General features: G+C 37.5%; 1 protein-coding gene across 1 annotated transcript; it reads right to left on the bottom strand.

Annotated features, from left to right (window-relative positions):
* Positions 1-227: 227 nt before the first annotated feature.
* LOC134302455 (GTPase IMAP family member 8-like) lies at positions 228-7,673 on the bottom strand. The gene is made up of 2 exons (XM_062987564.1): positions 7,658-7,673; positions 228-760 (listed from the first exon to the last, which is right to left on the bottom strand). Exons 1-2 carry the CDS (start codon positions 7,671-7,673, stop codon positions 228-230), a joined length of 549 nt encoding a protein of 182 aa, XP_062843634.1.
* Between the last annotated feature and the right edge of the window lie 3,365 nt (positions 7,674-11,038).

Raw genomic sequence — 11,038 nt, 5'->3', positions numbered from 1 at the left:
TAAACTACATGTGTGAGCAAGCAAATGAAAGAAAAAGATAAAAACAAACACACATAATGACAGTGACAATGAGAGCATCCTGATTGGTCTCTCTTTGTACTTAATGGATCTATGAGGTTTCTCAGGGTCTCAATGTTAATTAGGAAATAGCTTAGAATATTTTATTAAATGGTGAGGATTTATAAACTGATGAATCCATCCTGAATTTAAGCTCATTTATGTTAAAGTCAGTACTTACACATGAAACGAGTTCCTTGATTCACTTTTACCATTCTGTCAATGGCCTTAAACAGCTGACTAACTGAAACCTTGTCAGCTGTGTGTAACTGTGTAAATTCACGATACCTCCCATTACAGTCCTCTATTAATCTGTAAAAAGCATCAGACTTTCCAGCATCAGCCTTGTCTGTACTGATCACAATGGAATAGTTCAGAGCTTCTTCACTGAAGGAGTTCAGCATGTTTTTCACTCTGGTTCTGTCTTTCTCTGAAAAACTGGATGGCTGTACCACCAGTAAAAACGCGTGAGGTCCAGGAGTTGAAAGTGACGACCACTTATTACAGACTTCTGGATCATAGTAAAATGAGTTGATGATGGTAATGTGTCTTTCATCCACCTGTCCTTCAAATTTCTCCATTTGCTGGTCTACTGCTTGAGGAGATACTTCAGTTTCAAATGCAGTTCTGCCCAGGATGAAGTTTCCCACTCTGTTAGTCTCTGAGAGATTTTCTCCCAAAAGAACAAGCTCCAGATCAGACACTACAAAACAATGATTGAACAAGTGATGCAAACATCAGTTATTAATGTTTTAGGTCAGTGTCAAAGTTTAAAAAAAAATTACTCAGAAAGGCATAGCTGGACATGCCATGGTGTGTGGTTGTGTGCAAATGATGTCTCATGCTCCGAAGCACTCTTTCACAATTTGAACCCGATGAATCCTGGCATTGTCATCTTGGAATATGCCCGAACCATCAGGAAAGAAAAAATCCATTGATGGAATAACCTGGTGGTTCAGTATATTCAGGTAGTCAGCTGACCTCATTCTTTGGGCATATAACGTTGCTGAACCTAGGCCTGACCAACTGCAGCGACCCCAGATCATAGCACTGCCCACACAGGCTTGTACGGTAGGCACTAGGCATGATGGGTGCATCACTTCAGCCTCCTCTCTTCTTACCCTGATGCGCGCACATGTCCAATCTTTATGCTCCCTAGCCAATTGAAGCTGTTTTTGCCGGTTAGCCTCACTAACAGCTGTTTAGTCCCAATCCCTTAAGTTCCCTTCACATTGTGTGTGTGGAAATGCTCTTACTTTCACTATTAAACATCCCTGAGTTCTACTGGAGTTTTTCTACAATTTGATTTCACCAAATGTTTAAGTGTTTAAGTTTTTTTGGCCAGGCAGTGTATATATACAGTGTATGTATGTTTTTTTTTCAATAGTTTGGGCACAAGTGTCTGAAGGATAAGGTGCATACTAAACACAGAAGGTCTTTGCCCAAGAAGTACAGCTCCACTGACCCAAAAGCATAAAGTCAGTGTCAATATGCTCAATACAATATAAATAAGCCCCAGAGGTTTTGGGACTCTGTTCTGAATAATACTGGAACTTTTCAGGCCTATGGATCAATATGTTTGGAAGAGGAAATCTGAAGCATACATGGCAGTAATGCTCTGGGTTGCTTTTTGTGTAGGGCAAGATGGATTCAAACAAGTATAAATAAAAATCCTTGGAGAAAAGTTCATGTCCTCTGCCAGGAAGCTAAAGCTTGGGAGACACTGGACTTTCACTGGATTTTCGAACAGGACAGTTATCCCAAGCATACCTCAAAGTCTGCTAGGCTCTCTACTAGGGCTGTCACGTGATTAAAATTTTTAATCGAGATTAAAACTAATTACTAAGCAAAATTTGAACAGTTATGCACATTTTTATTGCAAGAACATGTTTACCAATAAAAACAATCATGAAATTATGATAAAATATTTAAAACTAAATTAGTTTTACAAAGCCAGCCAATGCCTGTATAGAGTTAACAGCTACCCATCTTTCAGACAATTATTTAAAATGACAAAACCATTCACATTATCTGACAAAAGTGAGGATCTTTTCCTGTTCATAACCCTGCCACTGAAAAAAGGCACTCAGGGTACTACAATGAACTATTTCTAGATTCAACACCAGTGGCGTTAGTAGGAGCTCATGGGCCCCAGTGCAAAAAAAATTTTTGGGCCCTCTCAACAAATTGCATATGCTGATAGCTGATCAGAATGAATTGAAAGTCACACAGAAGTTACACTTTGAGTCCAAATTTCTGCCTCTGGTATTTTTAATGCACAGTTTTAGTTATTTTAATTTTACTTAACGAAAATATTGTAATGTAATAATAACGACCTGGCGCGTGCAGCCAATGGGGGGGGGGGGGGGGGGGTGCAGTGAGGTGAGTGGTTGGGTTCATGTCGTACAATAATATATATATACAGTATGTATATGTAACATAGGGATGAATCATAATTCATATTAAAATGCTGAACCTTTCCTGATTTTTTTTTTCCATAATTTAATTAAGGTTCACTTGATGTATCAGTATGTACCAACATGAAAACACTTAGACTTACTTAAGGGAGGTGAAGTCATACTTTTCCTTCTGGTTCTGCAAAATTTTGGGGGATCTGTATAAAAACCATCAACTTGTTACAACAGCCAACTAATAATTCACATTTATAATAACACATATCATATACTGAGATAACCAGTTTTTTTCTTACTACCAGCTAATCATTGTACTGTATATTGAGATACACAAATAATATTATTTTATACATTCTATTTGATGTCAGAGTGAGCTATACAATTACATGTCCAGTCTTAATGAGGTTTCTGTCCTGTTATAATCTTTTATTCACTGTTTGATCATTAATTGATTCTATTTTGCAGTGATAAATCGTCACCTCTAATTTGATTTCAGTGATCAGACATTTACCATAATGTTCACATATACCATTATATTTACAACTGATGTAACAGATGCTTTTATCCAAAGCAATTTACTGTGAATGAATACAATGCAAGCAATTTGGGGTTGAGAACCTCATGAGCTCAGCAGTTTGCAGCTTTGCGGTGATGGAGCTTGAACAACTAACACAACTATATGTGGCCACAATGTTCAGTTTGCTATTTTTGACATTTTAGTTTAAATTAAACATTTGGGCAGCACGATGGCTAAGTGGGTAGCACTGTCGCCTCACAGCAAGGTCTTGGGTTTGATCCCCAGGTGGGGCGGTCTGGGTCCTTTCTGTGTGGAGTTTGCATGTTCTCCCCGTGTCTGCGTGGGTTTCCTCCGGGTGCTCCGGTTTCCTCCCACAGTCCAAAAACATGCAGTCAGGCTAATTGGAGACACTGAGTTGTCCTATAGGTACCAGGCCGCTACATTGCATAAACCAGTGCATTGTAGTGCCGGTCCCAAGGTGTAAAAACTGTGCCAAATCAATAATGAGGATCACGATCCGCCCGCGACCCCTAACGGGAGCAGCCGAGGGAGTAGATAGAGTTTAGATGAAACATTTACGGATATGAAACAGCATCGTTCTTAAACCCTATACAGCAGCTGTCCAACAACCTTATTTTTGCAAGGTTCCTTTCTGCTTCATTAGCAAAGCATTGTAAAAACCTAAATACTGGTTATTAATAGGGCTGGCTCGATACCACTTTTTTATGTCCGATACAGATACTGCAAATTGAGTATCTGCCGATACCAATACCATTCTGATACCATCATTTCTCCTCTCAGACATCTAAGCAGTTATAATACACATCTCAATGCACCATGGTTAAACTAGCTATTTAAAAAAACAATGCTCAGACTGTGAAACAACTATTCTAAAGAAATAAATACAGAACCTACAACATCACACTTATGCAAAACTGCTTTTACACTCAGAACATTTAGCAGCATTTTTGTCTTGTTTAACAAGTGTCTACAATTGAAAGATGTGTATGTCAATCAAACACGATGGACCAATTAGAATTGATAGAAGTTAGAAATTAGAAGTTTTTTTGTTAAAGTTCCGTTAAAGTTTTTAGTTTATTAAAAACCAAAGTGCACTTATTAAAAACCTGTTGGATTTTGAAGAGGACGTCTGTGGCTAAACAGGAAAAGGTGTAGTTTGTTTTATTTAATAACACTAATGGATTTATTGTTGAGAAGACCGATTTATCCAAGTCCGATTTATCATTTATGAAGTGACTTATTAAGCAATTTTTATTGTGCTTAAACAGTGTTTTTAGATGTGGCAGTAGAAGATTATTTTTATTGTGTTTAAACAGTGTGTTTAGATGTGGCAGTAGTAGATGATTTTTATTGTGTTTAAACAGTGTTGTTAGATGTGGCAGTGGTATGTGATTTTTATTGTGTTTAAACAGTGTTTAGATGTGGCAGTAGTAAATAATTTTTATTGTGTTTAAACAGTGTGTTAAGATGTGGCTGTAGTAGATTATTTTTATTGTGTTTAAACAGTGTATTTAGATGTGGCAGTAGTAGATTATTTTTATTGTGTTTAAACAGTGTTTTTAGATGTGGCAGTAGTGGATGATTTTTATTGTGTTTAAACAGTGTTTTAGATGTGGCAGTAGTGGATGATTTTTATTGTGTTTAAACAGTGTGTTTAGATGTGGCAGTAGTAGATGATTTTTATTGTGTTTGAACAGTGTTTAGATGTGGCAGTAGTAGATGATTGTTATTGTGTTTGAACAGTGTGTTTAGATGTGGCAGTAGTAGATGATTTTTATTGTGTTTAAACAGTGTTTTTAGATGTGGCAGTAGTAGATTATTTTTATTGTGTTTAAACAGTGTGTTTAGATGTGGCAGTAGAAGATGATTTTTATTGTGTTTAAACAGTGTGTTTAGATGTGGCAGTAGTAGATTATTTTTATTGTGTTTAAACAGTGTGTTTAGATGTGGCAGTAGAAGATGATTTTTATTGTGTTTAAACAGTGTGTTTAGATGTGGCAGTAGTAGATGATTTTTATCGTGTTTAAATAGTGTTTTTAGATGTGGCAGTAGTAGATAATTTTTATTGTGTTTAAACAGTGTGTTTAGATGTGGCAATAGTAGATTATTTTTATTGTGTTTAAACAGTGTGTTTAGATGTGGCAGTAGTAAATGATTTTTATTGTGTTTAAACAGTGTTTTTAGATGTGGCAGTAGTAAATGATTTTTATTGTGTTTAAACAGTGTGTTTAGATGTGGCAGTAGAAGATGTTTTTTATTGTGTTTAAACATTGTGTTTAGATGTGGCAGTAGTAGATGATTTTTATTGTGTTTAAACAGTGTTTTAGATGTGGCAGTAGTGGATGATTTTTATTGTGTTTAAACAGTGTTTTAGATGTGGCAGTAGTGGATGATCTTTACTGTGTTTAAACAGTGTTTTTAGATGTGGCAGTAGTAGATGATTTTTATTGTGTTTAAACAGTGTGTTTAGATGTGGCAGTAGTGGATGATTTTTATTGTGTTTAAACAGTGTGTTTAGATGGGGCAGTAGTAGATGATTGTTATTGTGTTTAAACAGTGTTTTAGATGTGGCAGTAGTGGATGATTTTTATTGTGTTTAAACAGTGTTTTAGATGTGGCAGTAGTGGATGATTTTTATTGTGTTTAAACAGTGTGTTTAGATGTGGCAGTAGTGGATGATTTTTATTGTGTTTAAACAGTGTTTTTAGATGTGGCAGTAAAAGATGATTTTTATTGTGTTTAAACAGTGTTTTTAGATGGGGCAGTAGTAGATGATTGTTATTGTGTTTAAACAGTGTTTTAGATGTGGCAGTAGTAGATGATTTTTATTGTGTTTAAACAGTGTTTTAGATGTGACAGTAGTGGATGATTTTTATTGTGTTTAAACAGTGTGTTTAGATGTGGCAGTAGTAGATGATTTTTATTGTGTTTAAACGATGTTTTTAAATGTGGCAGTAGTAAATGATTTTTATTGTGTTTAAACAGTGTTTTAGATGTGGCAGTAGTAAATAATTTTTATTGTGTTTAAACAGTGTTTTAGATGTGGCAGTAGTAAATAATTTGTATTGTTTTTAAACAGTGTTTAGATGTGGCAGTAGTGGATGATTTTTATTGTGTTTAAACAGTGTTTTAGATGTGGCAGTAGAAGATGTTTTTTAAATGCTAAAAGTTGAAGTAGATCAGTGTGTTTTCATTTCTAAATGGCTGTTGCGGATGAGTTGTACGTCAGTGGCAGCCAGCATGAGTGGCTATAAACGACACCTGTCATGTAATGTGAATTACATATATATTGTCTGGACCTTTAAGAATTTTATGTGTACAATGCTAGGGTATAGGGAGCGAGTGTGTAGGGAAGAGATTACAAAATGATCATCTCCGGCTGTGCTTGTGTTGTTCTGTGTTTGCGACATTAAAGTAGCTTCTGGTGAAACCCTACTTGAATGTTTGAAAATTGAATTAATTTACAACACTCTGTTGGAACGTAACTTTGTGTTATTTGCTTTATACACAAACAATGGCCTTATTTTCATTAAGTGTTATTTACATTAAGCAAGAGTATCGAATTGGATTACATGTTTTTTTTCTTTCCGATATCTAATCCTGTAATTTGGGTCAATATCGGACCGATACTGATACCAAGTATCGGATTGGTGCCAGCCCTAGTTATTACATATGTGATCTGCAGTGTTGTCTTTTTATGTCAGTTAAAAACAACGTTTTTTTTGTCTATATATTTTTCAAAACGAGTAAATAAATAAACGTTGCAGCCTAACTTAATCCTTTTGTTATTAATAACATAATGCATAATAAATAAATTATACCGTCACATTTATGATTTGTTCATTTTGACCTAAAATTAATTCAATGTAATAATATTAATAATAATGAGAAGAAGTAGTAAGAAGTAGTAATAATCCAACTGATATTTTTTATACCTAACAAAATGCACATTTCTTCTTTTCAGTGAAAATAAAGTTTCTGGAACGTTTCAGACAGGTGAACACAACATGTTGTTATTTATTAGGATTTTAACGTCATGTTTTAAACTTTTGGTTACATTCATGACAGAACCGGTTCATTACACAAGTTTTAATGTCAAACAGTTATGGACAATTTTGTCCCTTCAATTCACCTCATTTGCACGTTTTTATACAGTGGGAGAAAACCCACACAGACACGAGGAGAATACGCAAACCCCACACAGACCCGGACCTCCCCACCTGGGGGTTGGAATGCAGGACATTCTTGCTGTAAGGCGACAGTACTACCAGCCGAGCCACCAAGCCGCACAAACGTTCATCAGGAAATGCTGACAGGTTCGCACCTTTTCACAACTTAAACACGACGTTGTGTGGTGGGTTTGTTTACTGAGAATGAGTTTGTTCTGCATTACTGTTTACTGTCAGATTTCCAGTTAAGAATAAAATGTAGAAAATCCGCGCTGTTTTATTAAAATACAATAAAGATCAGAATAATGAGAGCAGATTGTAATCAGTGAATCCATGTAAACAGTCTGATGAAGTAAAGTAAGAATTATTTACTCTACTAAACTCCGTTTCTTATGAATATCACTCGGACATTCAGTACTAACATAATCTCAGATCTTCTGATTTCATTATAATTAATAAGAGTTTGTTTTTATTCTTACCTTCACCTGACGCCATTTCACCTTCATCCAGATTCATTCTAAAGTGAAAGCACAATAAACAGGTCAGACCGCTTCATCATGTTCTGGGTCGCGGTGGATACGATTCACCCTGAATCACAGTGCAAACTCGGCAAACACAAAACCTCCATGTAACGTTGTATTTAAATAGCCGACCTGCATTTAAATACCATGTTCTTGTTAGAATCATTTCCATTACTTGCAGTATAATATATAATCAGTATAACCTATTAAAGAAAATAATGCTAAAAGCTGGTAAGAGTTTAGACTGGTACAATATAAAGTTACAGCAGAACAATTTTACATTCCCCCAATTTCTTTCTTATCGACTTTCTAACTACATCTATAACACTGCAAATGTCAACTGTAACGTAAATACAACGTAGTTGTACCTGAGAACAGGGGTGAGTGGGGTCGGTTTGCACTTTCTGTATTACATTCAGTTTCTCAGATACTGTTTGTATTGGAAAGACAAAATTCTAATACATTAAATGCACATCTGTCAGCTACCCACCCACACAGCTGTAAGATATATACATATTGTGGTATTATGGGGGTTTTTTTCCCACCCGTTTTGCCACCCGTCCAATCAGGATCTAATTGGCATGTGTCTAGTGGCTATAAATTGAGGGGATCTAGTACGCTATGGCGTCCGTTACCTGGGTGATCACTTCCGCCAAGGGGTTCCATTCGAGGTTTGGTTCCTGCGTTTCCGGGTCGTGACGTTGCGGCTGATTGTTTGAGCCGGTGGCTGGATTGTGGGCTAATAAACTGTCTTCAGGTATGTTACGGGTTGTTTAGGTTGTTAGGATTTTTGGAACATAACATCATTATTAAACATCATTATTAAACATAAATTCAATATGGGAAATTTTACGGCATTTTCCAAGTTTTACGACATTCATGCCGCATGGCCCTTTGTTCAAAATGGCGGCTGCCATGATCTCTTGGCAGAGGTCCTCCAGACCCCCACCTAGGGGGGCTCAGACGCCGGCTCTCTTCTTGGCTGGCGATCATTTTGGATTGCAGGAGAAAGGAGCGCCGATCGGCTTAGCTCTGACATATATTCACAGATCATTTCTTACACTTAATAAAGTGTTTTTGAAGAGTACTTTCTGGATTCTCTGACTGCTTCTTCAGGGCCTCTCGACTAAAAGATTCGTTTCAACAAGGTCATGTATAGATAAATCGCTTTGCTATAGAAAGCCTAGACTAAGTAAATTTAACTTTTATAACCATTATGGTTTAGGACTGGCGTCTGTGCTTTCTGCGACTGACGGCTTTTAGGTGGGTTTTTTGCCATTATTCACGCTACTACACAAGATCGGATGTTCGTCAGGTATGGTTGATTTTTAAATAGTTTATTAAAGTTCGTGATTTTTAACAGATTAAATGATATTCGAGTTTTCTTTCTTTTTTTTAGCGTTAGCTGAATTATCTTCGTGTTTCCTGCTGTTTTCCGTTTGGATAAACGGAGTAACAATAATCGACTGGCTCCTGCTGTTTTGTTTCTCTTATTGTTTGGTGCTGTTTTGTTTCTCTGTTTCGTTTTGTTTTTGTTATTGTCTTGTTTTGCTGTCTTAATTGTTTTGTTTTGCTTTGATTGTTGTTTGTCTGCTTTGTCGAGTGTGTTAGTAGTAGTAGATTTAAGTTATAATTGGTATTGCATTGTTTGTGGTTTGGTTATTTTATAATAATTGATTATTGGATTATTGTATTATTTTTAATCGTTATTGTGAATTAGATAGAGGGCCTACTGGGGCGGGTTAGACCACCATCTAGCTGGAGATGCATAGGTGTGTAGTGTGGGGTTTTTCACGGTGTGTGTGTTAGTTACTTGTTTGTCATTGTCTTCAGTGTGTGTGTGTATGTGGAGCACGTGTATGTGTGGCTTGTGCTATGGCTTGTGCATTCTGATCTCTTCTTCCTCTTTATCCTCCTCTTCCACATCTACACTGATTTCTTCATGTTTTTTTTACACTTTTATCTACTTGTTCTCTTTATTTATAATAATTCTAATTGTAGTTAAGGCCACTAGAGCTGTCAATGAATGACAGCACCTCAGTAATGAGGGAGGGACCAAGGTCGATGGTGAAGGAACTGAAAATCAGATATACAGGGGTTGGACAAAATAACTGAAACACCTGTCATTTTAGTGTGGGAGGTTTCATGGCTAAATTGGACCAGTCTGGTGGCCAATCTTCATTAATTGCACATTGCACCAGTAAGAGCAGAGTGTGAAGGTTCAATTAGCAGGGTAAGAGCACAGTTTTGCTCAAAATATTGCAATGCACACAACATTATGGGTGACATACCAGAGTTCAAAAGAGGACAAATTGTTGGTGCACGTCTTGCTGGCGCATCTGTGACCAAGACAGCAAGTCTTTGTGATGTATCAAGAGCCACGGTATCCAGGGTAATGTCAGCATACCACCAAGAAGGACAAACCACATCCAACAGGATTAACTGTGGACGCAAGAGGAAGCTGTCTGAAAGGGATGTTCGGGTGCTAACCCGGATTGTATCCAAAAAACATAAAACCACGGCTGCCCAAATCACGGCAGAATTAAATGTGCACCTCAACTCTCCTGTTTCCACCAGAACTGTCCGTCGGGAGCTCCACAGGGTCAATATACACGGCCGGGCTGCTATAGCCAAACCTTTGGTCACTCGTGCCAATGCCAAACGTCGGTTTCAATGGTGCAAGGAGCGCAAATCTTGGGCTGTGGACAATGTGAAACATGTATTGTTCTCTGATGAGTCCACCTTTACTGTTTTCCCCACATCCGGGAGAGTTACGGTGTGGAGAAGCCCCAAAGAAGCGTACCACCCAGACTGTTGCATGCTCAGAGTGAAGCATGGGGGTGGATCAGTGATGGTTTGGGCTGCCATATCATGGCATTCCCTTGGCCCAATACTTGTGCTAGATGGGCGCGTCACTGCCAAGGACTACCGAACCATTCTGGAGGACCATGTGCATCCAATGGCGGTGCCGTGTATCAGGATGACAATGCACCAATACACACAGCAAGACTGGTGAAAGATTGGTTTAATGAACATGAAAGTGAAGTTGAACATCTCCCATGGCCTGCACAGTCACCAGATCTAAATATTATTGAGTCACTTTGGGGTGTTTTGGAGAAGCGAGTCAGGAAACGTTTTCCTCCACCAGCATTACGTAGTGACCTGGCCACTATCCTGCAAGAAGAATGGCTTAAAATCCCTCTGACCACTGTGCAGGACTTGTATATGTCATTTCCAAGACGAATTGACGCTGTATTGGCCGCAAAAGGAGGCCCTACACCATACTAATAAATTATTGTGGTCTAAAACCAGGTGTTTCCGTTATTTTGTCCAACCCCT

Source organism: Trichomycterus rosablanca, chromosome 2 (genome assembly GCF_030014385.1).
Source record: "Trichomycterus rosablanca isolate fTriRos1 chromosome 2, fTriRos1.hap1, whole genome shotgun sequence".
Lineage (NCBI taxonomy): Eukaryota > Metazoa > Chordata > Actinopteri > Siluriformes > Trichomycteridae > Trichomycterus > Trichomycterus rosablanca.
Note: the sequence above shows the minus strand (reverse complement) of the source record. Positions and strands in the feature narration are given on the sequence as shown.